Source organism: Sesamum indicum, linkage group LG4, assembly GCF_000512975.1.
Source record: "Sesamum indicum cultivar Zhongzhi No. 13 linkage group LG4, S_indicum_v1.0, whole genome shotgun sequence".
Classification (NCBI taxonomy): Eukaryota; Viridiplantae; Streptophyta; class Magnoliopsida; order Lamiales; family Pedaliaceae; genus Sesamum; species Sesamum indicum.
Window position 1 is genome coordinate 8788766 of NC_026148.1, and position 24736 is coordinate 8813501.

A 24736-nucleotide genomic window follows, 5' to 3' on the forward strand; every position below is an offset into this window, starting at 1 on the left:
GATTGAGATATATAACATTAATTACCTAATCTAGTTTTCTTGCCCTTACAAATAAATTATGTAAATCACATAAGTAATTAATCATTAAATTCACGGGAAAAATCCAGAAATCTCCCATGTGATAATGAAAATGTTCAAAAACCCCTTGTGAAAATTAAATTATCAAGTACCTCCCTTGTGATATAAAATAATGTTAAAAAAACCCCCTCCGCACTGCATTTGAACCACACGCGGTTTGACTGCGAGTGGGCTATTAAAGTACACCTATGGTTCCAAAGTTTTTCAAAATTTCAACAGTATTTGGTCTCTTATTCATATCTACTTGCTTATTTCTAATAACCAACCCCTAACACTAAAAAATTGGCCCAACATGCTTCCGAAATAAATTAAGACCCCATAAATTCATACCTTGGTTTGACCGCCTTGCTTCCGGGTATTCTAAGTCCTAGATTTTACAGGCTTCTCCCAACCACACTATCGCAATAGATGGTTCGCAGGTACTTGGCTCCTTCAGTAGCAAAATAGCACAGCCTTATTTTGTTTCCTACCTTAGGGCGTAAAAGGACTCCAATATAGGGAATTAATAAAATTTTGGACAAACAAATTGAACAGAGGCCTTACTTTTATTGAATAAATATAGAAAATATTACATAGATATTATACCTTCGTTGGAAGAGACAACTGTTTAGCCTCTCATGATATAGAGGGCTTGACTCGTTGGGGAAACCCCCATAAACTGAAAAATTAAAACACTATAGAATATTGAAAAAGACTTAGAACTCAAATGCTTTGAAGAGTAGGAGAAGTTTTTCTGATGATCCCCTTCTGCTTCATTGCATCTTTATTTATAGGCGTCCCCGGACTTGAAATTCGGACTCCAAACTTGTTTTTGTGATGACGTCATTGCGTTCGTCATCGCCTTGTGATTTTCAGCTGTATGTCATAATGGTTTGTCGGTCACCTGATTTCCAGCTGGCTGCTTTGCTGACTGTTGGCTTTTGTTATTTTCTGCCGACAGTCTTATCCTCATTCTTTACCTCTCTTGGTAAAAATTTTTCTCTTTCCCTTATCTTGGTTCGGTTCGGGTTTATTTTTCGTGACCCGAATCTTTGTCCCGAATAGGGGTTTTTCTTGTTTCTCGCAGCAAGGGCACAAATGGTTGTGCCATTGCCCAACATGCAACATGTTGCATGTCTTCATCCTTGTGGCTTCGGTTGCCGGCAGCTTATTTTCCCAGATTAACATCCTCTTCTTTTCGAATAAGTTTTCAGCAAACTCCGTGTTTTTTCCTGTCATGAAATTTAACAGGAATGATCCATTCACTTTGTTTGAGAAAATCTTGAATGGATACTTGACTTTGTCCATCTCTGTGAGACAGACCCATAGTCCCCAAGCTCTCCTGGTTGAGATACTATCTTCACTAATGGCTAATACCAAGGGAGCTTCTCCTGAGGCAGCTTTGATTTTGTTGAAAGCTACCATGTCTGGCCTCTGCAGCTTCATGAAATGGAATGCTGGATGAGACCCTTTTCCTACAGTTTCTGGAGCTACTGAAACAAATTTTATCCCCAGAACATCGCCTCTTTTCAAGTGGGGGTTGTTTTGCCATGAATCAAAGACCGCCCCACTAATCCACTCCGAAAGTTTTCAGATTTCCAGAAAACTCGGTGACATAGTATGAACTGAAGCCAGAGCTCCAAAATCATACCATTCTCTGACATCTTCTGGTTTAGACCCTTCTAACATCGAGACTCTATTATATTTTCCGGATGTTTCGATAATGGTCTTGCCTGGATTGATCCCTTTGCGGGAAATTAATTTTTTCCACATACGCTGATAATCCTGCCAAGTAGAAGAAGATATTAATTCGTTAGTATTAGCCTTACAGGTGTCTGTCATTGGTCTAAGGTTAATCTCTCCCTCTTTAACCCTAGAGGTGCTGGGTTGACTTGAACCTACAGGAGTTTGCACTTCCTGTGATTCAATTCTTGCCGTTTCACCAGAGTCTAGTGAGCCTTGTGCAATCGGTACTTGAATCCGACGCTACAAGTGTAGAGCCCTGTACTCTAAAGGCATGTTTTGGGTCATGCTCCCTCAACTCGTGAGTCATCCCCGAAGGTGACGCCTTCCGAATTGGTTCTCGTAAGTCGTTCCATAGCGAGGTGGATGCTAATAAGGAACTCCTTATCGCGACCTGGACAGTGTCCAGATCAGCCCTTTGGATTTGTCCGGCAACTTAGGCATTAACCGCTAGCTCTCCGAACTTTCTGTCAAGCTCCTCGAGGTTTTCCCTAAAGTGTCTGAGTCTCAACATGATGGAGTTTGCTTCAGATGCCTCCATCTCTCGTCAGAAAATCTGCAAGAACATTCTCATGAGATTTTATAACGACAATATTATAGCAATAATATTGGCATTCTGCTTGCCATATGATATACGAGCTTTTTCTATTTTTTATTCTAATTTATTCTTTAAGAAAGCCTTTACATTAGTATTATAAACTTTTAAAGTAAATTCTTTAGCAAGTAAGAATAAAGGCCATTTTTTGAAAGCCTTCCAAACCGCAAAGAATTCTTTCTCGTTTATGTGCCAAACTTTGGCTTGTTGCTCTGAGAACAACCCTCCGGTATATCTACAGGGTTCTTCCCCTGTAGTTATCTTCTTCATGAGCACTGCCGCCCATCTGTAATCATTGGCGTCTGTGTAGACTATCAATTAATCCTCGTCTTGCGGTATAACAAGCTTTGGAAGGTCACTGCAGACTTATTTCAGCTCACGAACCCTTTTGGTATGGATTTCTTCCCATTTCCACTTTGAACTCTCCGTTTCTTTCAGAAGTGGTCGGAAATCCTTTCTGTATCTTGCAAGATCCTTAATGAAGATTCCTGCAAAATTAACAACTCCCAAGAAGCTTTGTAATTGCTTCTTATCTTTAAGTACATCTGGAAAATTGCGGATTTTCTCCACAATATGGTCCTGCAACTCAATTCCTGTTTCATCAATAAGGATTCCTAAAAATTCAATCTTATTGACTGCAATAGTAGCTTTCTTTTCAGAAAGTACTAAACCTTTCCTATAGCATGCATCAGAAAATATTTCAAGATGTTTAATATGTTCCTTCATATTTTTTGATGCAATCAATATGTCGTCAATATAGGCAAACATGAATTCGAAGTAATCTTTAAAAAGATTATTCATTTTTCTTTGGAAAATCTGAGGTGCGTTAGCTAAGCCCATTGGAAGCACATTCCAAATATATTGTCCCTGTGGTGTGGAGAATGCAGTAAATTTTCTTGATTCATTCTCCATTTTAATCTGATAGAAATCAGATATGCAATCGAATTTAGAAAATACTTTTGCTCCTTTAATGCAATCAATTAAGTGTTCTCTACTCGGAATGTAATAACCATCAAATTCTAATATCTTATTAATACCTTGATAGTTAATTACCAATCTAGGTTTACCTCTCTTAATCTCACCATGGTTTCTTACCAGAAATCCAGGGCTATTGTAGGTAGAGACTCCAGGTTCAATGAGTCCAAGAATGATATGCTCTTTGATTATCATCTGCATATCCTTCTTATCCTCCATGTTCATCTGGATGGGTTTGTATCGAACATACTCGTATTTGCATTCATCTTTGATCTTCAGAGTAGATTCGATCTTGTTTTTATCCCACCAGGCCAGAGGATTTTCATTGAAGTTCGTCTGGATGAGCCTCTTGACATTCTCAAGAGAGAGTCTGCTCTCTTCGCTAATATCTAGCGATTTTATTTCCAGTAGTGTTTCTTTAAGGTTCAGAATTTCTTCCTCGGATTCCTTATAGAAGCTATCGCTGTCTATGAGTCCTTGTTGCCTGAAAGACAAAAGAACCTTACCAAATTTTCTCTTATCCTGCATTTTTGGATGAGTTAATTTGGCATCAAAATCACCACGTTTGCTGCGAAAATATATTGGCATTATCCTATTAAATGCCTTTTCTCGTCGCAACACCTATATCTCACTACTACAGTTAGTAGTAAAGATTAACAGTTTCCTTTGATTATCTTGTATATATCTTGCAAATGTTTGAATGAAATTGTTACCTAGCAAGATATCGGCACCTGTATCATTAAAGTATATAAGAGGTGTTTTTACCCTAAACTAGGGTGATCCAAATGCTCCTCCAATCATGATTTTGGCTTCTCGTATTCCTTTATTGAGTATCAGGTTTTTTTGTGAAAAATCCCTTCCTGCAATACCGGGTAAGGCTTCCCTTGCTTCCTCAGGAAATACTCCAGGTTTTGTCGTGCAAATTCCTAATCCTGAATCAATATAAGCTGCAAAATATTCTGTCTTATATTGATCATATAACATACTAACAGATATGTATATAGAAAAGGGGCTCGTCATTCAATCCTTATGGTAACACCATCAAGACTGAATTCCATTCCGTTACCTTTTCTTCCCCATGGTTTATGATCTTCGAGGAAACTTATCCTCAAAGTCATACTTTCATTTTCTCATCCTGCAACACCTGCAACTAAAATTTCATGGCCTGCTATTTCTAGCATGCCCTCATATTTTCCAACAACAGGTTGCTGCAAATGATATAAGTCATCGCAAGGGAAATAATTCTCTTTCTTAGTGATGTCAAATATAACTTGTATTTCTTTCCATCCTTCAGGGCATCTAAGTTTTACGTTATCTACCCTTATCTCTTGAGAAGTTAAAGCTTTTAGTAATTCTTTCTCCTTTCCTTTGTAGCCTGTAATTCTATCTTCTGAAAAAGACATTCGACTACTAAACTCAGTCCTAGAGCTATGTGTCCGATCTAAGACTGGGTGATCTTTTATAATAATATCAACACCCCCTATTCTAGGTATCCTAATAGGGTCTGGTGTCATTACCTTAGCGAACTCTTTGAAAATTCTAGGAATCTCAATATACTCTTTCCTGAGAAACAAATCTGAATGATGGGTATTGGAAAGGGCATATGCAATTCTATAGGTTATAGAATATGGTCTATTTCCTTCTTTCATTAGATCTTTTCTTTTAAAATCTTGATGAAGGGTTAAGACTCTACTGAAATCTTGGTCTGCTAGGTTGTATGCAATCCTAGGATGAATGTCAAACATAAGTTTTCCTGCATACAAATTTTCTATCATTGTTCCAAGACAACCATCTCTTAAGTTATTGATTCTTCTATCCATTATTGATAAATGTATTTCTGAATCAATTCCTTCCTTAAAAGTTGCTTTTATTACTACTTCAATAGTTCCTATGTGGATCCATTTCATAGTAATAGCTACTTCTTCTCTAAGTTTACTCAATTTTTCAAGAATTTCTTCTTTAGGAATTAACTGCATCTCCATCACATCACCAGTAAGTTCCATAGATATAGCAAACTCACCTGAACTTACTTTGTAGATTATGTGATGCTTCTTTTGGTTCAGTCTTATCTGGTTCAGGACTTTTTCAATTCCTCCAATCCTGAATCCATCGTATGGGCTGAGGTTAGAATCTTGTCGCATGATTCTTTCCATAGTTTTGTTTGACACGTCATTCTGAAAAAGAATCCTGATAGACTTTCGATTGTTTGAAGCATATCTCCCTCATTGTAATTACTCTGACTCGGTTGAAGATCCATCCAAATCAGCTTCTATTTTCTTCCTCATATACACTTTCGTCTGATGGAAGGTCTTCGAATTGGTAAATGGGTACCAAGTCACCATAGTAGACTGCATCCAAGATGTCTTCTGTGGATTCAAATTTTCTTATTTCACCACGTTTCTGCGGGCAGTCGGGGGATATATGTCATTTTGCTCTGCAGGTCCAACAATTGCAGTCTTTGAAACTTTCATTGGCTCGGGTATGGGCTCGTCTGAAAGTTCTTCTTGTTGGGGTTCTTCCGGTAGATCTTGCCTCTGTTCGTCTAGATCCTTGGGATGAAATCCTTGTTGGTCCAGATCTTTGTCCAGTTTTAAATGTTTTGGCTTTGGATTTGGACCACCATGATCTCCGTTTGGAAAAAGGTTCTTCTGGAACTCCTAGGGTAGGAGTCGCTACTTTGCTTCCTTCTTTTCCTTGATTCTCCTGATTCTCCTATAATAGTTGGAAAATCATTGTTATCACAACAGAGAGGAGTTCATTTGATTTTACCTCTCATTCTTTTCATGTTCTTTTAAATGGATGCTTGATAACACCAATCCTTCAGTTTGTCTTTAAGGAAAGACATTCTTCGCGCAACTGAATGTAATTGTCCTTCCAGTACTTTGTGTGATTGGATCAACATTTCCCTCCATGGATTGCATATTTTTATGAAGAACATTGGAGCTGCTACTTCTGTTGCTACTCCGCTTTGGAAGAAATACTTGCGAAACCAATAGATATATTCATCTACTGCGCAAATACTTCTTAGTTCAAGGCTGAAAAGGGCCTGTGCATATTCTCTAGCCTTTTCTGCCCTACTTCCTTCGAAGTATCCATCTCCAATGAAATGTATCTTGATAAGCCTTCCTAGTCGGTCTGCAATCGCACCTTTTGAATCTCCGGCAAGGATGCTGGCTTTGGTATCTTCTGGGTATTATCCCATCCGATCTTTACAGATCCCTCTAAACTCAACTCCACAAGCTTCATGAAGTTTTCTTTGTCGAATTATAGGGTAGTTGCTGCTATCTTGATTGCTGCAACCCATTCATCTATCAATTTCTCGGTATTTCGAAAATCAATAATATCCAGGTTTAGTATGACCCATATGGATGTAAGGGCTGGAGCATGGTCCTTGCCCAAGGTGTATTCCCCGGCACTCTTTTTGGATTTCTTCCTGGATTCTCCTTTAGTCTGGTTCCCATAAACGTTGGAGTGGCATTAGTGTGGAAATCTGCACTTTCTGTCATCGATTGATCCTGTGGAGGATCATTAGAGCATGTACTTCCCTCCGGCGGTGGTAGTGCTGGAGTGATCTCATTTGTTTGGATATTGACTAAATCCACAATCCCGAGTTGGGAGAAAGATTCCGCCAATTCTTGTAGATCTGATAGATCCGCTCTTGTTATCTCCATTATTTTATGGATCTAATAGGTGCAATGATCAGATCTTCTCTTGACTTTGGATTTGGAATCTCCGTGGCTTTCCCCTTCTGGTGTAGAAGAGGTACTGTTCCAAGGCGTTCCTGATTCGCTCCTGTCTGGATCTAGATGTCTCAGGGCTCTCTCGTTGATTTTTCTTCAAATTTGTGGTTTCTGCCTTCAGATCTGTGAGACCCTTGTGTAGATCGGGAAGGATCTTAAGGACCTCGTCCACCTTTTGGCTCAAAAATTCTATTTTCATAGGTATATGTATTAACCTATGTCCATAGTCTTGAACCGTCTTTTGTATCTCCCTCAGATCTTGGGAGATCTTTGATGTATCCGGCTCGAGTTCTTTCCAATCAGTCATAATTTTTTGAATTGAAATTATGTAGGAATTTACCCGTTCCGTTTCTCCTTGGGATTCTACCATGGACTTTAGTGGAGTGTAGACGTCTCACTGCATTTCCCGATAGTACGTGTCAAACTTCAAAATTTCTCAGCCACTCTTGTTTTTCTTCCGGCGTGAGAAGCTTCGGATCAATCCTCTTGGGACCGTTATCACATTTGTCAAGAATTTCCATGAGAAATTCTCTTCTTTGTATTTTCAGAATTTGGAAATATTCCCTATTTTTACAATAACTCGAACTTTCGTTCGGTTCCATTTTATCTTGAAAAGTCTCCTCCATTAGTGGATAAATAATATCAAAATGTAATATAATCATATATTTCTTCAATAAACCTAGACTCTGATACCATTTTTCTAGGCTATGGGATTAACACGTAATTAGAGATGAATAAAGACTAAATGTGCAAAATTTTCTGAAATTCATGGGACTAAAATCGTTGACTAGGGGGCAGTGTGATATTTTATTCATAACACAGGGGTAGTTTTTGATATTAAAATTTTCATAGGGGGGTTTTTGATATTTACATATATCACAGGGGGTCAAAATGAATTTGACCCTTAAACTCATGGATATCAATAGAATAATTAATACTAAATTCAATTATCATGATATTAATAATAATAATATCATAAATAATAAAATCAAGACAGAAATATTTGGCGAGATCAAAGGAATGGAAAATTTCAAAACATAACAAACGGGTTCGGTGTTTCCCTTGAACTAGAAAAGAAAACTAGTTACACATAGCGTAACTCCTATGAGGAAACATGAATTAAAGACAACAAAAAAAATGATAGATGGCGATCATGCCGTTGATAACTTCCATTCACTCGCTCCGAACACAGAACCCCGTCTTTCTCTTGCATTATTTCGAAAAAAAGAATCTAACTTTATTACAAGTGCGAAATTCTGTAACTGGATACCATATGTTTCTGGTGGACGTCGCCTCCCCTTGATTCGATATGAGAAAGGTTAAGTGATCATTGATTCCCAGCCAACATCACACTAATTAACAATATTATGAACACTAAACCCTAAAATGAGGCTATAAATAGCTGAGGCTTAGAAGTAGTAGAGTCAGTGCATCTACAACAAACATATATAGATCATAGAAAAAGACAGCTATTGCTGCAATGGCGCCCAAACAAGATGTAGTAATTTTGCCCACATAGGAAGACGTGGCGGTGGACTTAGCACCCTACGTATCCCAACTCTCTCAAAAAGCCATATCAGAAACGGGTGCTTTCTGCGTTGTTCTCTCCGGCGGAACCCTAATACATACACTTAGGTATATATGTCTTCATATATATATAATTTGGCATGCATCACATGAAGAAATTTAACATTTAATCATCATTAATCGCTATCATTAGAATTTTTCAAAAATAAAGAGAAGAAAATGTTTTAGGCTATAAAAGAAAACTTGATTGTTTTCGGTGCTGTGTTTTAATGTTGTAGGAAGCTGACTCAGTCTCCACACAAGGAACTTGTGAATTGGGCGAGATGGTTTATATTTTGGGTGGATGAGAGGGTGGTTCCTCTGGATAATCCGGACAGTAACTACTTTCTTGCACGGAATGATTTTCTTTCCAAGGTAAGATCAGAATGATCAAGATTACATTTTAGACAAAAATAAATTAGTTTTTGTATACTAATATTAATTAGGGATAGCTATACTTTCCTCCCATAATTTTTTTTTAATTGTACATTGACCCTATGAGATTTGAAAGATTACATCTAATACCTCTGATATTTGGTTTTGTCCAATAAATAGATTTTTCAATTAATCAAATTTTTTTGAATTTATTGATATTAATAGAAAAACTAAATGAAAATTGATATTTACGCTCGATTGAATTATTACCGACTTATTCAACTCAAATAATTTTTTTCCAAATTATAAGGAATTTACATATAATTACATCAAATTTTAGGAGAGATGAGTGTAATTATCGTCATATTCACAAACCAAACTAATATCAAGAATAACATGTTGTGTTTGCTTTTAATTTCTCCATATCTAAAAGATATATAGCCAAAAACATTTGAAACATTTGTCTATATCATTACAAAACATACTATTTAATTTTCTTAATTTAATTTACATCAATACAAAAACATATGAATATTTCATTTCATGATGTTCCAAAGAATTTTTTACTTGGGAGCTCATGTTGTTGGGTGCACTTAGAAAATTGGTTTCAACTTCCAATTTTAATCTTTTGCCCCTCAAAAATAACTTAATAGCACATTCCCCCAAAAGTTGCACAGTGATTCATTGGTCTGTACAGGTGCCAATTCCCAGTAAAAATATCCATCACATCTATTACTCGCCCTGTTCGGAAGCTGTGGCCATAGATTACCAATACCAGCTGAGCAACCGGGTGCAGCAGAAGGTTGTCCCATTATCGGCCACCGGCTTCCCCCAGTTCGACCTCATGCTGCTGGGAATCGGCCCCGACGGCCACGTCGCCTCTCTTTTCCCTAACCGCACGGAGCGCTACAACAGAACTGATTGGGTCACATACATTAACGACTCCCCAAAGCCACCGCCGAAGAGAATCACCTTCACTTTTCCGGTGATCAACTCCGCGAAGCACATCGCAATGGTGGTGACGGGCAAGGAGGAAGCTAACGCCGTCGCTATTACTCTGGAGAAGCTCCAGGTTAGGCCGCCGCTGCCTTGCTCTTGGGTGGAGCCGCAGGTGTCCTTAACCTGGTTCTTGGACAGGGATGCTGCCTCCAAGCTTCCTCCTAATTTTAATAAAAAATAGATAGCTTATGTTATATGTTGTCGTAATATGAGGGATAATCATGATCCTAGATTAGTGTCCCAATAAAGGATCATGAGTGTTGGTCGTTTTGCTGGTTTGTAACTCTTGTATGCATGCGATATTGGTTTGCTTGAATCCACTGTAAAATTGGGCATGTATTCGATAATAACCATGTAAAATGTGCAAGAAATATTTACGAGTCAAAATATATCCAAGGTCTATCATAATTAAAAAATATTTTATCTCAATATTTTAAATTATTTTAGCATAAATAATTACATATATGTATATATACACATACATATACATAAATATATATAAAAAAAATATGATTTGATAATGAATAGTAATTTTTATCTCCAAAATACAACATCAAACATACAATACTTAATTTAAATTATCTTAAAAAACTTTCAAACATACATATTATCTTTAACACACACTTATTTATTTTTATTTTTCTTTCTCTATTTCCACAAAACACTCAGAAAACGAATTCAAACATTATAAAAATATTTTTGCTAAATATTCAAAATGAAGTTGATATGTGTTTGAAGTTTCAAGGAACAATCTTGTTTATGACATCTGAGATTTGAGCATTTGAAGTTTGATGGCTTCAAAATGATGAGCAAAGAAAGAATGATGAAATAATTACTTGCCAAACTATCATAATCAACTCTATGAAGGATACCTTTATGATACACAAACGAGAAAGAGCTTTTCTAAGAAATTAATGACAATGACAATATCCATTGAAGTTAATAGACTCGGATGTTTGTGGATCTATAGCACAATCGTCATTGAACCCAGAAACATGCCAAATAAGTATTGGGCAGAAGCTGCCTCTTGTGCAATTTACAAAATGAACCCAACTACTCAAGCATGTCTGCACCAAATGAATGATTTCAAATGATTTTTATTTGAAATTTATTTCCTTTTCCTTGCGACAATCTACAAGGCATATTATTGAAACAAATAATGGTATTGTGAAGTTGGGAGATATATAAGAATAAGAATCAATTTTCTTTTTCTTTTTCTTTTTAATGGTCAAAAGAATAAGAGTAGATTTTTAATCATATATAAAATCAAGATTCCCCCTTTTTCTTTTGTTTATGCGAATTTCGTGGATAAAAGAGAGCAATAATAGTAGAAAAACCAATGATATGGTGCCTCCTCCATCTGGGCTTGCCTGCCTTTTCTTATATTTATCTTATCCTACTCCCCACATTCATATCATCTATCTTTTCATTTTCTCAAAAAATTGAAAATTTTTAAATATAAAAAACACTCACAAGGTAAAATTTTTCTTATGGTCCTTCTAATTCATAAAAAAATATAAAAAAATATGTAAAATTATAATTCATAACTAGAGAACATTTTGGTCATTACATCATAAAAGTGATGGAAATCAAATGTATACTAATGTGATGAGCTAATTGTTAGACGAAATTAAAATCAAAAGAAGTATTGATAATTTTTCAAATAAAAAAAAATATTTATAATTATATCAAACGTCGTAGGAGTTAGTTGTAATTTATCTTATTTTATGTTTCACTCACTTTGTAATTGGGTTTTTCTTTTTGTTTTAATGTTGATTTGTAAAATATTTTTATTTGTGTATATATTTTAAGTTGAAATACTTGCATTTTATCTTATGCATCTCAATAATTACCTTTATGTATATAGTAGTTATGTATATGTAATTAACTTAAGGGATACTTACACTTTCCTAACTTGAGGTTTAGTGTAATTAATTATACGTAAATATTATGTAGTTTGCTTCCATTTAACAAATAAGTTACTCAATTAGTTAAAATTTATCGAATTTATTGATATTAACAAAAATATAAAAAAAATCTATATTTAAACACAATTAACTTATTACTGACTTATTGTAAATTAAATAAATTTGTTTATGATCAAATTATCCTTAGTAATAAGTTAAATAAATTAACTTGTTACTGACTTCACGTATTAATACATATAAAGAGGTATGTCTTCACCATTATAAGGGTTGTTTAATCCGAAAAAAATTAATTTGAGCAACAATAAATTAGTAATACATCAATTGGGGTTAAATCATCAATTTTCATTCAATTTTTCTATTAATATCAACAAATTCAGTGAATTTTGACTAAACGAGAGACTTATTTGTTAAATAGAACCAAACCTCAAGAGTACTATATACATTTTCTCAAGCCACAGGAGGTCTAGGTGTAATTACATCAAACCTCAACGGAGTGGAGTGTAATTATCCCTTAGCTTAATTAAGTATAGGGTAAATTTATCTTGACACATATTGAGATTAGGTGAAATATGGATAAATTTTAAATTAATTTGAAATCCTTTATCCAAATATTTCATTCAAATCCAAATCCATGAATCCAAGAACACACCCTTATAGAGGTGGATGATGCCGTCGATGACTTCCAATCGCTCGCTTCAAACACAGAACCCCGTCTTTCTCTTGCCTTCCAAATTGCATTAGGAAAAATGAATATCATTTCTGAAAAGAATCCAACTTTATTACAAGTGCGAAATTCTGTAACCGGATACCATGCGTATATTTCTAGTGGACGTCGCCTTCCCTTGATTCGATAAGACGCATGCAGATTATGAGAAAGGTTAAGTGAATAATGATTCCCAGGCCCACCCAACATCACACTAATTAATATTCTCAACACTAAACCCTAAAATGAGGCTATAAATAGCCAAGAACAGAGGAGAGTAGAATCATGTGCATGTACAACAAACATATATAGGCCATAGAAAGAGAGAGATATTGCAGCAATGGCGCCCAAAATGCGAAATCAAAATGTAATAATTTTGCCCACAGAGGAAGACGTGGCGATGGGCTTAGCGCCCTACGTAGCCGGACTCTCTGAAAAAAACATATTAGAAAAGGGTTCTTTCACCGTTGTTCTCTCCGGCGGAACCCTAATACAGACACTTAGGTATCTGCTCATATACATACATATATATATATATAGCGTTGATCGATATAGTTGTTTTTTGCATATGTGTTTTAATGTTGTAGGAAGCTGACTCAATCTCCGTACAAAGAAACTGTGAATTGGTCGAGATGGTTTATATTTTGGGTGGACGAGAGGGTGGTTCCTCTGGATAATCCTGATAGTAACTACCTTCTTGCATGGAACGGCTTTCTTTCCAAGGTAAGATCAGAATGATCAAGATTACATTTTAGACAAAAACATATTAGTTTTAATACACTAATTAATATTAATTAGGGCTAATTATAATTCTCTCTCATTAAGTGTTTTATAGCTACACATCGAACGTCGACGCTTGAAAGATTATATTTAGTATTCTTGAAATTTGATTTCGTCTAATTATCTTCGTATTCACAAACCAAACCAATATGAAAGAATATCGTGCATGTTGTGTTGGCTTTTAATTTCTCCATATCTAAAGGATAGCCAAAGACATTTGAAACATATTTGTCTATGTCGTTGGAAAACATACAATTTAATTTAATTTAAATTACATCAATACATAAACTTATAAATATTTCATTTCATGATGTTTCAAAGTAATTTTTACTTGGGAACTCATTTTATTTTAATCTTTTGCCCCTCAAAAAATAACTTAATAGCACATTTACCCCAAAAATTGGGTAGTGATTCATTGGTCTGTACAGGTGCCAATCCCCAGTAGCAATATCTATCCCATCCACTACTGCCCCTCATCGGAAGTTGTGGCCAAAGATTACCAATTCCAGCTGCTGAAACTGGTGGAACGTAAGGTCCTCCCATTATCGCCCACCGGCTTCCCCCAGTTCGACCTCATGCTGCTGGGAATCGGCCCCGACGGCCACGTCGCCTCTCTTTTCCCCAACCGCCCCCAGCGCTACGACAAAACTGATTGGGTGACATACATTAACGACTCCCCGAAGCCACCGCCGAAGAGAATCACCTTCACTTTTCCGGTGATCAACTCCGCCAACAACATCGCGATGGTGGTGACGGACAAGGAGGAAGCTGACGCCGTCGCTATTACTCTGGAGAATATTCCGGTTAGGCCGCCGCTGCCTTGCTCTGAGGTGAAGGCGCAGGTGCTGTTGACCTGGTTTTTGGACAAGGATGCTGCCTCCAAACTTGCTCCTAAATGTAATAAGTAGATAGCTTCTAATGTTATATGTTGTCTTAATATAATTAGTGCTCATGATCCCAGATAGTATGTCAATAAAGGATCATGACCGTTGGTCGTCTTTTGCTGGTTCCTACTCACTTTGAACGTTGTCGTGTGATCTATAATAAAATAAAATTGAGCATGTCATTGTCGTGCTATATGACATGCATGCTCATTCATGTATAAAATATAAATTTGTAAGATCTTTCCATATTATATAGGGTTAGATATATTTCGCACTATTAAATTATGTATATACTTTGTTTTATTTACGTCCTTAAAGTACAAAAAAAATAATAAAGGCATTTCTAACAATATAATTTAGTATTGATAAAATAAAAATGCCATTTTCACTTACTTCTATATATTTTATTTTATTTTATTTTTTAAATTTATTTTATTAAAATATTTCCCTCAAACTTTTTTTAGTGATTTAAAATTTTAAAAATAATATTTATAATTTATATTATTTTATAAATAATGGAACACAAAAAATTAATATTTACTAGCTCAATATATGTAAATATATTTTACAAAATAAATAAATTATGTTAAAAGTACATGTAAATATGTGTCAATACATAATGTATATAATATTAAAGAAAAGTATGTTATATAACTTATAATTTTTTATTCTCAGGCAGGGATAGGATAATTTTACAAGATAATGAATAACCGGCAACCTTTCATAAAATTTATATCCAAATATAATACTCCAAACTGCCCCTAAAAACGCCTTCAACACGGCTATGACCGGGGTCTTACCAGGAGCCATATATTTAGAACATAATTTTTATGTCAAGGCCAGTTATTATTATCCAACCTATAAATTTGATGAGTCCTAAGTATTCATGATGCCAAATTCATGCTAGTGTAATTAACAGTTAGGAATCAACACATGAATCGGTTAGCCTATAAGGCTATCCATGAACAATAAAATAAGATAATAAATAAAATACAGAAATTAAATAAAGCGAGTAAAACTTACAGTAGTCCTTATGTAGCAAACTTCTTTTATTTCAATATATAGATTTACAATGAGAAAAGATTGCTCAACACATGAGCAGAAGAGAAAGAGAGAAAACAAAAAAGAGAGATTTCTTCCAAGGTTCTAAGGTTCTGCCCTTAACACTCTAAACACCTGTATTTATAGGATACAAGGGATCCTATTCTACAAGGGTCTAGCCCTACAAACTACAGTAGAAACCGTGTATTACACAGTATAAGACCGATATTTCTGGAAAAAGTGCTACAGTTACAATAATAATATGCGAAGCAATGATCAAGTCCATTGCTGCAGTATTAAACGAAAAAAAAGGGATCCTGGGGCTGACTATTTCAGACCCCACGGATCTTGATATAGCAACGAGTGTCGTTTTCGACGACCTCTTCGATCGCTTTGAGACTCAGGCCAAGAGAAAAGCCCATTTAAATAGAGTCCTACTAAACATAGGAAATGAAAGAAGTCCGGTTTGGAGAGCATTCCTAAAAGACCTAAAAAGGTTTTTATAAGATAAGTCCGAGTGGGTTCAGTTGAAAATGGTATTGCAGGTCTATCAGATCAGTGGGCAACCATAGTTGACTTTTTTCGTGGTGTTGTTGACGTTGTTGAAAGCGAATTTTGGCCTCGCTTCAAATCTTTTCTTTTTTCGGTATGCCGCTCCGCGAGCAGAGCGAATGAACAAAAAAAATCCAACCTAATATGAATATCCTTCGACCGTTATCTCCTCATCTTCCTATTTATAAGCCACAGCTTACTTCGATGTTTCCAATTTCCCATAGAATCTCCGGAGCTTTCTTAGCCACTATCGTTTTCTTTTTTTATCTTCTTTGTCTGAAAATAGGTTTGATTTGCTTCACCTATGAGAATGTCTACCAATTTTTCTTTTATTCATCAAAGCTCATCCTAATCTCCGTCGAGATTACTGCCTTAGCCCTGGCCTACCATATTTCTAATGGAGTTCGTCATTTATTGACGGATTTTTCTGGATTTGGACGGAAATAACTGTTCAAAATTTTTATTGTTTTGAAATGAAAATTTTTCTTTTCTTATGAAATGCTTATTAGCGTTGATTGCTCTCTTCTTTAAAGCTTATGCCGTAAAAGCTGACATCAGGCTATTGGCCTTTTATCTGCATCTTCCCGACCGGAAGGGGTTCGCTTTGTTTGGGATGAACTCGCAAAGACTCGACCCGGGTTCCCTCGTAGAGTGGCGTCTTTTATAAGACTCCACTTTCTCAGTGGAACTAAAAAAAAAAGAGTTTGAGCTCTTTTGGCTTACTTTTAGCCACGCGGGGCGGCTATCCGCATGTGTCCCAAAGCGACTCTCCTTTCTTTGACGTACGGTATAAGTTGAAGGCCAAGAATGAATGTGTAATGAGGGTGATGCCACATTCATTCTTGGTCTGGCTGCTGGTCTAGCGAGCCTTCCTAGCCGCCTAGAGTGCAGCCTACCTGCTGAAGACCGTAACGTAAGTAACTCAGTGCTCCATACAGGGGAAATGAAAGCAGAATTCGTTCGGATCCTCATCTCATCCTTTAACATGTTCAATCTTTTTTTAGCGGTTTCCCCAGAGATTTTTATCATTAATGCAACCTTCATTTTGCTCATTCATGGAGTTGTATTTAGTACCTCTAAGAAATATGATTATCCGCCGTTAGTCAGTAATGTGGGTTGGCTTGGATTACTTAGTGTTGCGCGCCTAGGAGGGCAGCGCGCTTTGGGATGCGGAGGAGCTATTATCGTCCAGCTCCCTAACCTAATGCGGCACCGGGTTTGGACCGCAGGGAACCATAGCATGGGGGGACGTCTAATCCTTTTGCCGCCGCAAGGCTGGCTAATCGTACGCAGCAGGCTCGAAGACCCCTGGTTCTGGAAGGCACATGAGTCCGAACGCTATGTTGAATGTGCGACTGACACTACACTACGTAGGTACCTGTGCAGGTGAGGCGTCGGTCGGTCCTAGAAACGGCGGCAGCGGCGCGAGGAGTTAACGACCGGACGTGCTGCAACCTAGGGATCACCAGGCAGCTCTTTCGCTCTATAGGGATCGGGGGGGCATAGCACAATTCTTCTTGGAGGAGGGTTGTTTGCCCGGGTGACTGATCCTGCCATAATGTACTCCTACCTATACACCGGCAACCGAAGTCGAGCATACATACGACAATCTTCATGCGTGAATAGCCGGGAGGAAAGAAAGGGCGGTAGATGATAATGAGAAAAGGCACCGCGTCTGGACGGGCGGGCGGAATGGATGAGCGAAAGGTGTCATGCCATGTAGTGGGGAATATCCCGAGTCTCATGTAAGACAACTAAATACACCTCGAGGCCGAGGAACTGAGGGACCTTCTCGAGCACAGGATAGGTAATTGAAAGATAGAGCTAGCCTATTCGTTATGGGGAATCAATGCTCCGGACCGAATAGAGCTTACCTACGGCACCTGGCTTTCTCCGGTGCAATAGACTAATATGTCATCAATATATACTATTATAAAAGTACTATAAGGAGTAAAAATATCATTCATAATCTTCTGGAATTCAGAAGGAGCATTTTTCAAACCAAATGGCATAACATTCCATTCATAATGTCCAATAGGAACATTAAATGCAGTTTTATATCTATCAGATTTATTAATTTGTATTTGCCAATATCCTGATTTTAAGTCAAATTTAGAAAATACTAAACTATCATAAAATCTATCAAGTAGATCTTTTTTATTAGGAATAGGATGTCTAATCCATTTTAATGCCTTATTAAGTGGTTTATAATTTATAACTAATCTTGGAATACCTCTTTCAATTTCAGAATGTTTATTAACATAAAAAGCAGTACATGACCATGAAGATTGAGAAGGACTTATTAATCCTTTTTGTAAAAGGGATTCAATTTCTTTTTTGCATAATTCTAAGTATTCAGAATTCATTTGACAAGGTCTTGCCTTAGTAGGTATATTCTTTTCATCAAAAGAATCTTCATAAGGTAAAGAAACTATATGTTTCTTTCTACCCCAAAAAGCATTAGGATGATCATTACAAATTTCCAAAGAAAATTGATTTTTTAATAAACTAATTTTATCCTGTAATTTAGGATTTTTCAATTGCTCTTCAATTGTTATAATGTTTATTTCTTGTTTTAAGAAATTAATTTGATTCTGTTTTGCTTTAATATTATCATAAATATTATGCAACATTTTACTAAATGGTTCAACAATAAATTCAAGAAATATATCATCATTCTGGAAAGTTCCTATAATTCCTTTACTATCAATCTTTTTTATTGGATAAATATTATGTAAGAATGGAGTCCCAAGTATTACTTGGTTAGTTATATTCTTAGCAAGAATAAAACTTTGAGAAATACATTTATTATCAATGCAGACAAAAGCTTTAGGAATTTTATACTGTATTTGGAGTTTATCACCTCCAGCATGCCATAAAGTATGACTAGTTTTATGAAAATATCTAGTTGGTATTAATCCTTCCTGAATAACATTCAAATCAGCACCACTATCAACAAGAGCTGTAAATGATTTTGTATAATGATTATCAATCAAAAGAGATATTTTTATATACCATTTTTGGGATATAACCATTTCTATGGTTGATAAAAAGTTTTCAGAGAAAATACTATGCTCATCTATTTTTAGTTTATTATCATTTTGAGATCTACTTTCTAATCTAGAAATATTTTCTAAGTCAGAAATTCTAGATTCCTGAATAGTATTTTTATCTTTCAATATTTTAATTTCTTCTTTTAGATTATTTATTTCTTTATATAAATTTTGAAGAGATATATTATCTTCTTTATATTGATATTTACTTCTAAGTTGGTTCATTACCTCATTCATATTGTATGATCTCTTTGGGTTTATAATTGTTCCATTTAAGTCTTCTTCTGTATTATAAGAAGTAGAAGGACTGGATTCAGTATTAATCTCATCAATAATCTGCATTCTTAATTTCGGATCTTTAATTGCTTTTAATAATTCAAATATACAACACAAATACATGGGTCTGGACTTACGTTTGGGTCAGGTTTCGTGGAATTGTGAAAATGTTTAAAATTTAGCTGTAATGCATGATTTTTTTAAATAAAGTTTGTTTCTCATTCATACTAACTTGTAGTTATTACTACGTTTAATAAATTCACCACACAAATGCATGGGTCTAGACCAACGTTTGGGTCAAGTCTCGTGAAATTCTGAGAACGTTTAAAATTTAGTTGCTTTGCACGATTTTTTTAAATAAAGTTTGTTTCCCATTCATAGTAACTTGTAGTTATTACTACGTTTAAAAAATTCACCACACAAATAAATGGGTCTAAACGAATGTTTGGGTCAAGTCTCATGAAATTCTGAGAACGTTCAAAATTTAGTTGTTTTTGCACGGTTTATTAAAGAAAGTTTTTTCCCTTTCATACTAACATGTAGATATTATTGCACTTAGCAAATCTACCAGACAAATGCATGGGTCTGCACTTACGTGTGGGTCAAGTATCGTGGAATTGTGAAAATATTCAAAAATTAGATGTATTGCATGATCTTTTTAAATATAGTTTGTTCCCCATTCATACTAACTTGTAGTTATTACTACGTTTAATAAATTCACCACACAAATGCATGGGTCTAGACCAACGTTTGGGTCAAGTCTCGTGAAATTCTGAAAACGTTCAAAAGTTAATTGTTTTGCACGAGTTTATTAAAGAAAGTTTGTTTCCCTTTCATACTGACCTGTAGTTAATATTACACTTAGCAAATTTAACAGACAAATGCATAGGTCTAGACCTATGTTTGGGCCAAGTTTCGTGGAATTCTTAGAACGTTCAAAATTTAGTTGTTTTGCACGATTTTATTAAATAAAGTTTGTTTCCCTTTCATACAAACTTGTTGTTATTATTACGCTTAACAAATTTACCACAATGAATACATAAGCATTCTATGTACCGTATTATAAATCTGTTTATTAGAATATCCATCTATGTTCCATTCATAAATCTTATTACCTGAATAACTAATATCTATTGTATCAGTATATTCTTCATGTAAAACATCCATAGGTGTTGGTCTATTATAATAGAATTTACTTTGGATAGGTTTATCAGCCCATTTGTTAGTAATTTTATTGATTTGGTTTTTAAAAACTTGTTTATGATTAGTATTTTCTATCAATTCATACTGTAATTCCTTATCAAGAGTTTTTATACTTAATTTACTGAATTTTTCTTCAAGCATTTTTTCTAATTCATGTATTGGTCTTATTTTGAAATCAGATATAACTGGAGGAGGCTGAAAGCTAGGAGATGCTTCTTTTTCCTCAGATTTTGTTTCTATTATGACCGGTTGTATATTATTTATAGCTTTAATAATCATTTCAATTTTATTATGAATTGATTGTATTTGTTCTCCTAAAATATTAAGGAATAAATTTGTATAATTTTGTTGTTCAAACATATTATTAATATGCTTACAGGTTACTGTAAGAGTGTCTGTTTCTATTAATTTAGAAAAGGCTGAAAAATTATAAATTTTTCCATTCTTTTCAATATGAAAAGACTGTTGTGGAGGGTAAAGACCTTGATAAACTTTCCCTGATTCTAGTCTATAATTTCTTTCTATAACAGAAATATAGTTTTTGACATATGTATCAATAAACCATGTCGCAAAAGGAATTAAAGCATTTTTTTCTTTGCAAGCCTTATAAAATTCATCTTGAAAATATAACATTTCTTGCTTATCAAAGCTTTGAAAAAACCATTCTCTGAATTGGCTATAACCTGCGTCTTTAAATTCTTCTGAAATAATTTTTCTGGCTGGAGAGCCAGGGCTAAAATCTATAATGGATTTTAAAGAAAAGTATGTTATATAACTTATAATTTTTTATTCAATTACATGTCAACATAATAAAAATAATCATATCATTACTAATTTAAAAAATATAGAATACTATATTTATTATATTATAGATTTGCATATTTACAATATATATATGTTCAATATAATATTTAAAACTTTTATTGATAATATATTTTTAATATATAAAACAAAAGAAGCAAATTTTATTTAATTTTTTATCAGATGCTTAAAAAATATAAGAATTATAAATTTATAAAGTTTATACATATTTTATACTCAGTATAAAAATCATAAATTTAGGGCAGTGTTTATAGTAAAAATTTTATAATAATGCAGATTATATTTAGGAGAATGATTATAATAGAGATATTTTAGGGGTATAAATAATATGAGTATTTTCACCGTAAAAAAAAATTAATGTAAATTATGAGGGAATATTTTGTCTATTTTGATATTGTGATCGTCCATATGAACTATAATATGTAGATTTCTATAAAGATTACAAAACATAATAATGATAATTTGAGCAAGATGAGAAAAATACAAATGTTCTCTCGACAATCCAATTGGGCCTTCAAATAAATGAGGCCCAATAAGTTGAGCTTAAGTATATTGGGCCAATGAGTTTAATAGGCCTGTAGAATATTTGAATGGACCGAGAGTAAAACGTGTATCTCGTTGTATATTCCACAGCGCTTTCCTCGTTCATTGTAGCTACTGAACTCGTAATTCCAACTGCATCAATGGCAGCCAAAACCAAAACAAAAGTACTAAAGTTCGACTCCGAGGAAGATGTGGCCGTGGCTCTGGCAAAATACACCGCCGATCTGTCTGAAAAATACGTAAAACAAAAGGGTTCTTTCTCTGTTGTTCTTTCCGGCGGCACCCTAATAGATACACTCAGGTAATCAGTTTCTTGATCAAAACAAAAAAGAAAAGGTACCTCAGTTTCTATGAATCTGTGATGCACTTCACGTATTTGGTAAAATGGGCTCGCCGTTCTTATTTTAGAAGTTTTAAATTTGTTGAATCAGATGGGTTCTATTTAATTTTTAATGTTTTAATTTTGGTGGAAAGTAGTGAAACTGGTTCCTGCAGTTTCCTTTATATAGATTTCCAAAGTTTTTGCATGTGAATTGAGTATGTAAACCTGAATTTCTCGCCGTTTTTGCCCTAGTAGAATGATTATCAAATGTAGGTCAATGTTAGTCATCGTATGTACGTGCGTCAGAGTTTGCGCCTCATTTTCTGAGGTGTTATTGTAATTTTCCTGATGTTGCAGGAAGCTAGTAGAGTCTCCATACAAGGATTCTGTTGATTGGTCGAAATGGCTGATATTTTGGGTGGATGAGAGAGTGGTTCCTCTGGATCATGAAGACAGCAATTACTTGCTTGCCTACCGGGGTTTTCTGTCCAAGGTAAGATCGATCATGTCAACATTACTTTTCTATTGAAATTGGAAGTCTTTACACTAATATCAGATTGCTGAATCAAAGCATCAACAATATCAGTTTTATTCTTCCAGCACAATTCCTGTATTAGTTTTATTAAAAGCACAACGAAAACCGGACAAGGTACCAAGCAGGCGGGGTTTTGACGAACTGCCAATTCCCAGTTTTGATACTTTGGCGTGGTTAGTGCTTTAGGAATAGGTTTCCTTGGGAAATAAAGAGATGAAAGAGGTTCTCAATGGTTAATCCTAATGAATGGAAAACGGATGCAATGGACGGACAAAATTAAACTCTGATATTAGCCGATTTTCACTTTTCTTGATGACAAAATGTTTGTCTTGATTTTACAGCGTTAAAAGCATCAGTTTTCTTGGTTCTGCTAGGTACCTATTCCTGCTAGCAACATTTATGCTATCAATGACAAGAAGTCTCCTGAGGATGCAGCAGATGACTATGAGGAGCGTCTCAAACATTTGGTTGAGAGCAAAATTTTACCTGTTTCAGATGTCACTGGGTTCCCAAAATTCGATCTTATGCTGCTTGGGATGGGGCCAGACGGGCATGTGGCCTCTCTGTTCCCGTCACGCCAGCATCGCTATGAGAAGAAGCGGTGGGTCACATTCATTACTGACTCTCCCAAACCGCCTCCACCGAGGATCACCTTCACATTTCCAGTTATTAACTCAGCTTCAGAGATTGCAATGGTGATCACTGGGGCTGATTTGGCTGATACAACTAAGATAGCATTGGGCGATGGACAAACTCCAGGTTCAACTCCCCTGCCCTGTTGTGAAGTTTCGGCTGAAGGAGAGCTTACATGGTTCTTGGACAAGGATGCTGCTTCGAAACTGTAAAATACTGTGCACTTTGATGGATAATCATTAGTATGAAACATCCTATTGCAGGAAGCTAGGGCATTGCTACATCACTGTTGTCTGTACTATTAGCTCCTTAATAATCTCCATGATGAATAGCTAAACATGGACATGCTTGACTTGTTGAATTCAATAATAATCTCTACTCGATATTTCTGAGGCTTGTGGACTGTTATTTTGTTCTTAGCTCCAAGTCTTGCTCGTGGCAGAGCATTGTAGTTTGATCATCATCTACCACCTTTTGCATTGGCTAGGCCACCATCCACTACAAATGATACCGAAATTTAGGTCTTTCTTTTCTTTAATAGACAGCTTTTCTTTTTTTGCTTTTCAGAAGGAGTGAGCCCAACGTTCTGTTGGAGCACAGCTAACTTTTATCATCTTCTGGGATTCTCTGATTGTAGACAACATTAACAAATAGAACACGGTTGAGTGCGTTTCTCAACGTTGTCCATTATCTCCTTGGGTTAGGCCCAATTTTCGAGTTTCTAAATATCCACTGTTGAAAGAACAATTGCCAACTCTCCCCAAAATCTGACATATTCTCCCTATTCTTACCAACCACAAATACACAGAAAAATCCACTGTGAATTCATAATTACTATTACAATAGAGAAGCATATCAGTATAGTGAAAAATAATTTCACATATTAGTATACTAAATGAGCGTCCATAATTTTTTAATACAATAGACCCTGGAAATAGTGATACTGCTTTAATACTTAATTAATTTTTATTTATTTCTTTTTTTCCTTCCTTTTAAAAATAAACATCAAGTCTAAATTGTTGAAAATTGATCATTCTTTCCGTCATCAGTGTGCAGTGCAAGCCAAAAGATATTGCTTTTTTACCAGATTATATTCATGTGTACAACTCCAATGATTGTGTTTGCCAGTTTCCAGTGATCTGTTTGTGTGAATTTTCTTTATTCAAATTGTTTAGGATAAAAATAGAGGAAATTAGTGGTGGCTATTTAATGATTATCAAACAGGGCATATGATATGAAATAACATTTCATGACAGCTTAAGCATTCCCCACATTTCTGGCCTTGTTAACCCACATTACATGACTTCATAATTCCATTCTTATTTATTTTTTTATTATTAAATTAAATCCAAACAAACAGTATTACTATCTTTTAAAGTATTCTCAAATTTATGCATTTATTGAACATAAA

General features: G+C 35.2%; 3 protein-coding genes across 3 annotated transcripts; all 3 read left to right on the plus strand.

Annotated features, from left to right (window-relative positions):
• Nucleotides 8255–10439, plus strand: LOC105160350 (probable 6-phosphogluconolactonase 5, chloroplastic). The gene is made up of 4 exons (XM_020693492.1): nucleotides 8255–8308; nucleotides 8630–8745; nucleotides 8916–9051; nucleotides 9749–10439. Exons 1-4 carry the CDS (start codon nucleotides 8255–8257, stop codon nucleotides 10229–10231), a joined length of 789 nt encoding a protein of 262 aa, XP_020549151.1. The 3' UTR covers nucleotides 10232–10439.
• LOC105160297 (probable 6-phosphogluconolactonase 4, chloroplastic) lies at nucleotides 12960–14606 on the plus strand. The gene is made up of 3 exons (XM_011077614.2): nucleotides 12960–13185; nucleotides 13269–13404; nucleotides 13890–14606. Exons 1-3 carry the CDS (start codon nucleotides 13022–13024, stop codon nucleotides 14367–14369), a joined length of 780 nt encoding a protein of 259 aa, XP_011075916.1. The 5' UTR covers nucleotides 12960–13021; the 3' UTR covers nucleotides 14370–14606.
• LOC105160298 (probable 6-phosphogluconolactonase 4, chloroplastic) lies at nucleotides 21898–23721 on the plus strand (the record flags this gene model as incomplete). Its single annotated transcript, XM_011077615.2, has 3 exons — nucleotides 21898–22136; nucleotides 22515–22650; nucleotides 23067–23721. Coding segments are annotated over 3 exons (846 nt in total), but the record flags the coding sequence as incomplete, so codon positions are not given.

Coding starts and splice junctions, on each gene's coding strand:
- LOC105160350 (XM_020693492.1), top strand. CDS start 8,255: ATGGCGATCATGCCGTTGATAACTTCCATTCACTCGCTCCGAACACAG. Junction 8,746..8,915: donor ACCCTAATACATACACTTAG/GTATATATGTCT, acceptor TTAATGTTGTAG/GAAGCTGACTCAGTCTCCAC. Junction 9,052..9,748: donor GGAATGATTTTCTTTCCAAG/GTAAGATCAGAA, acceptor TGGTCTGTACAG/GTGCCAATTCCCAGTAAAAA.
- LOC105160297 (XM_011077614.2), top strand. CDS start 13,022: ATGGCGCCCAAAATGCGAAATCAAAATGTAATAATTTTGCCCACAGAG. Junction 13,186..13,268: donor ACCCTAATACAGACACTTAG/GTATCTGCTCAT, acceptor TTAATGTTGTAG/GAAGCTGACTCAATCTCCGT. Junction 13,405..13,889: donor GGAACGGCTTTCTTTCCAAG/GTAAGATCAGAA, acceptor TGGTCTGTACAG/GTGCCAATCCCCAGTAGCAA.